The sequence below is a fragment of the Grammomys surdaster genome, unplaced genomic scaffold (assembly GCF_004785775.1).
Source record: "Grammomys surdaster isolate TR1022 unplaced genomic scaffold, NIH_TR_1.0 120833, whole genome shotgun sequence".
NCBI classification, from domain to species: Eukaryota; Metazoa; Chordata; class Mammalia; order Rodentia; family Muridae; genus Grammomys; species Grammomys surdaster.
Window position 1 is genome coordinate 1,096 of NW_021616693.1, and position 4,823 is coordinate 5,918.

The 4,823-nt window shown below is 38.4% G+C and overlaps 1 protein-coding gene across 1 annotated transcript; it reads left to right on the forward strand.

Annotated features, from left to right (window-relative positions):
- Positions 1-819: 819 nt before the first annotated feature.
- LOC114635993 (complement component receptor 1-like protein) lies at positions 820-4,589 on the forward strand (the record flags this gene model as incomplete). Its single annotated transcript, XM_028784314.1, has 3 exons — positions 820-1,005; positions 3,327-3,350; positions 4,514-4,589. Coding segments are annotated over 3 exons (286 nt in total), but the record flags the coding sequence as incomplete, so codon positions are not given.
- Between the last annotated feature and the right edge of the window lie 234 nt (positions 4,590-4,823).

The window sequence follows — 4,823 nt, forward strand, 5'->3', positions numbered from 1 at the left end:
TTTGTCTTCTTTCTAGAATTATTTCCCATATTCTCCAGTTGTCATCAATGGGATTCATGTATAATTATTTTATTGGGTAGAGTATTTATTTACTTATTCACTATGTTTATAATTTATTTTGTCTTAACCAATAAAGCATGTTTTACACCAGTAAAACATGATCTTCCATTATCATCGTAGCAAAATTACTGAAATGTTGCTAAAAAGGTATTTCTTAGCTCATTTCCATGGACTCAGATTCTGTTTTGAAGAGGGTCAGAAGGCTACTTTTAGCAGGTCAATCAAAATCCTCTGATATAGGAAAACCATACTTCTAGAAATGCCACTTTATAAATCTTGAGACAATTACAACAGAAAAGGAGGTTTGCTTGAAGTTGAGGAAGATATTTAGGGCTGGAAAGAAAAAGAAAGCAATTTAAAGGATGAATTAAATGAAATATAAGAAATTGGTTAGTATGTATAATTAGAATTATTTTATAGCAAAAATACCAGTATATGATGTATAGCAAGAGAGTTAGAATGAAATTGTAATTTTTTTAAGATTAGGTAAGGCCCACATGATCAAAGTTTAGTTGTCTTGATATATTTTTCTATAACTTTTCAGCTGCATAGTTGATCATCAAATGTGTCGCATGTTCCCTTACTGTACACAAATAAAAGTCAGACAATTTAAGAATAAGTTTCTGAAGGTGACAGTAATTCTTTATTGAAAATATACCCCATCTCATGGAGGGCAAAATCTCGGGTTACAGATGTTTCTATAATAGCCATTTAAGTAACCACAAACTAGTAATTTCCTTGTGATTTTTCTAATTGCAGAAGTGATATGTAGACTCCCTCAGGATATGAGTGGATTCCAAAAGGATTTGAACATGAAGAAAGAATATTACTATAGAGAGAGTGTATCTTTGGAATGTGAGGCCGGGTACACTCTAGAAGGCAGTTCTCGGAGCCAGTGCCAGTTTGATAACAGGTGGAATCCTCCTCTGGCCAAATGTGTATCTGGTAAGAGCAACCTGTAGGGGTGGAGCCCCTCCTCAGCATGGGCACTGACTGCTTAGTCATCTGTCTGTTCTGGTGCCCACTGTGATGGGGTGTGATGGTATGTAGGGATGAGGGAGCTAAGAATGTGCTGCTCTCTCAGAATTTGACAAACTGGAATCTTAGTAAAAATCGCTTGAAGTGTGACTGCAGGAGTCTTCTGGCAGACATTCTGAGGGGTATTCCTTGCATAAGAAGACAGGAAAATAACCTTAATCGCCAGAGACCAAGAAATGTGACTGTGATAAAATTAGTAAATTAATTCCTTGTAGTAAACATTTTCTTTACTGAGTTTTACTTTCCCACTCATTCATCTCCTAATGGTAGTCCTAGAATTTCTCCAGGTCCAGTGACCCATTTGTCTCTTCATTCCTTTACAACTTTATCATCTTTGTCTACAAAGTAAAAAAGCATGTTTTTTAGGTCATTTATTTGTTACAGGCTAAGTTTATGAGCAGCCTTTATAAAAGTTGAGTGTTTGTGTTCTTTAGCCTTATTGGTTAATTAACTGATTGATCCATCCACACATTCCTTTCCTCAACACTAGGTGCTAGGCAATAAATCACAAGTCCTGCAAAGGCTCACGACATGAAAGCAGCTCCTTCCTTTCTGTCTTCATGCTTCCCTGCCTGTTCTCTCTCCTCAGGCTCCCCCTGCTCTACCTCATTCTACCACTGCATTTATCCTATGAGTTTCCTTATGGCCTGAGAGCCATGACCGCACATGAGTGGGTGGAGAAGGCCTTTGAGAACTGTTTGCAGAGAGTGCCTTCCACCTCGTAGACAGCTGCAGGCCATGTCTCTCACTCTTGTAGCTGAAGGAGTTTCATTCGATATAGTGAACAGACTCAAAGTTGGAAATTATGTTCTTCTGAGTTCTGTAGGAGAGTCACCCTCTGCTGGCAACTGGAAGGTGTTGTAGCTTGTACATATCAAGGAATAGCTGAGCAGAATTAGCACTGACTAAGGTCTTGGGTTGGAGTGGTAATCGATAGTAGTTTACTTGTCTGTCGTGCCCGAGGCAGTGGGTTCCATCCCTAGAGTGACAACATATTGTAGTAATCAATAACACACCTAAGTGCTAGTATTTCCCTTCCTGCCTGTCTAAGCTCTTATAATACTGGTTATGTACTAAGATTGTTCAAGATCCGTTTTTACATCTAATTCCTTCAGTGTACTTAATATAGTTACCAATAATGTAGATAAATTATAAACTTGACACTTCTGTAGTGTGAAATTTTATGCATGTCTTTGGCAAAAGTTAATGGGTGTACTGAACAGGAGTGTTCGGAGTAGAGTGAAGGTCTGGCAGGGACAGGAAGAAAGGTCAGATATCTGGGGAGACAGCCCTACAGATACTAAGTCAAAACAAAACAAAATATGAAGTAACAACAGCAAACATAAACAAGATCACAATATTGGTGAAATGTTTTTATAAATAAAAAAGAGTCATAAATATAATGAAGACTTCATAAAAGTTATCAAATAATTCAGCTAACATTTCAAGGCAGGTTAGCACATTTTTCTCTTAAATACATACATGATATGATATAGAGTTAATGTTAAATAAATTTTATAATAGTATGTTTATCAAGCAACCTGAGCACAGGAAGAAATGCCTGAGTGGTAAACCATGTGGCTATTGGCAAGCAAAAATCCCTGTTTTGTTTTGTTTTTGGTGTTGTTTTTTTTTTTTACACAGAATATATTCTAATACAGATTTCCTGTCCCTCTTCTGGATCCTCTCCACCTTCCTACCCTTCCAACTCTACACTGTTCTTTTTAAATAACAATCAAGCGGAAAGAACAAATAAAACAAAAAAAGAAACAAAAAAAAACAAAAAAAGCACAAGATGTACATATACAGAGAGATCCATGCCCACACAGAAAACCCATACAACCACAAAGTCAGAAACCAAAACATAAAAAAGGACAAGAAGAGTAAGGATAAGAAATTGCCCAGATTAATCAATATGAGACAAAACAAAACAAAAACTCTTCTAATACCGCCGAGTTTATTCGGAGTTAGCCATGTATTGCTGGGCATAGGGCCTGTCCTTGAGTGTATGTTGTATACTCGGTGAAACTCCACTGGAGAAAACTAATTTTTCACTTGTGAGCTGTTGTCAGTGTCAGATGGCTACTTGGTCAGTGATGAGAGAGCATTTCCACTTCCCTTCCTCAGTGTCGGGGCCCCACCTCGTCTGGCTTAGACCTATGCAGACCCTGTGCCATATACCACACACCATGCACCAGTAACATCTCTGTGGCTTTTCTCTCTTTCAGGCTTAAACATCGGTCTCATAGCTGGTAAGTCCTGTGATGGGTTTACTGGGAAATCCTTTAGCAGTATTTACTTACAATAAATGACCTGTAAAAAGAAGTCAAAACATCTGTTAAGTTCGATTAAAATTAGTGTAAGTTTTGGATAACAGTTCTTAAGCTGTGGGTCATGACCTTTGGGAGCTGACAGATCCTTTCATGAGGGTCACTAAAGGAAAACTTAAGAGATAGTTACATAATGATTCATACTATTAGCAGAATTACAATTATGAAGTAGCAATGAGATTAATTTTATAGTTGGGCTCACCACAACACGAGGAACTGTATTGAAGGGCCACAGCATTAGGAAGGTTGAGAACCACTGGTTAATGGTGTCATGAGATCTGCGTCTTCCTACACACTGAAGGACCTCATCTTTGAATTATCTGAGTGAGTAATCATCCTTTCCTGTCAACAATTCTTTATTTTAATTTGACTGGAGAGGCAACCCCTTCTTTACTTTGTACTCAGAAATAAGTTTCCAGGCGCTCATCCTGACAGTTTGTACTGTTAAAGCCACAAGATCATCATGTGGGTGAGTCTTGTGTGGAGATAAAAGATCTAGAGGCGAAAGGAGTTTGAATTCTTGGCTAATAATTCCAGGGTCTTGGCCATCACTGTGGGGAGTGAGAGTTGCAGGAATCCGAAGCAGATGCTCACATCCACAGTCAAGAACCTTTCTCCATTCTTATACAGTTCATGATCCCTTGCCTGAGAATGCCACCACCTACAGTGTGTGTCTATAGGGCCACTTTAATAAATGTAATTAAGGTATCTCCATGGAGGTGCCCATAGGCCAACAAGAGCTAACTAATTCCTCACTCAGACTCTCTTCTCGAGTAATTCTACACTGTGTCAAGTTGGTCATTTAGCCAACACAAATGGATTTACTTAGTTTGTTGCACAGACTGAGCCCAGCAGCGCCATTCCTACGAAGGGCTGTGTTGTTGGGAAGAGGAAGCTTATAGAATGTTCTGGTCACCCCATAACTAATTCTGTAGGTCTAATATCCTAGTTAAAAAGACAAATAGAGCAGAACCTATGGTAAAGTTACATGGAAAAGAATCATTGATAACCAACAGGATTAGTTATTAAGAAAGAGTTCTAAACTTTTGTGACGTGTTTTTCATTTATTTTCTTTTCCTCTTTAGGAGTTTCTGTTGGGATAATCATCGCAATTTTACTCAGCATTGCTTTCAGTTGGATGATTCTGCAGTGTAAAAGACGGTGAGTATAGCCACATTCTCTAAAAAACTGTAGCAGGAAGCTGTGGTCTATTCCTGTCTCCTAACATTATGGTCGCTTAGACAGGATAGTCATAGTTTGAGGCTTGTCTGAGTCACAGAATAATATACCGTGCCTCAAACAAACAAAGCAAAAATAGTTTTGGGAAGGTGGCTTAGTGGTTATCACACTTACACAGCAAGAATGGCGGCCAAAGTTTGGATCCCTAGAACCTAT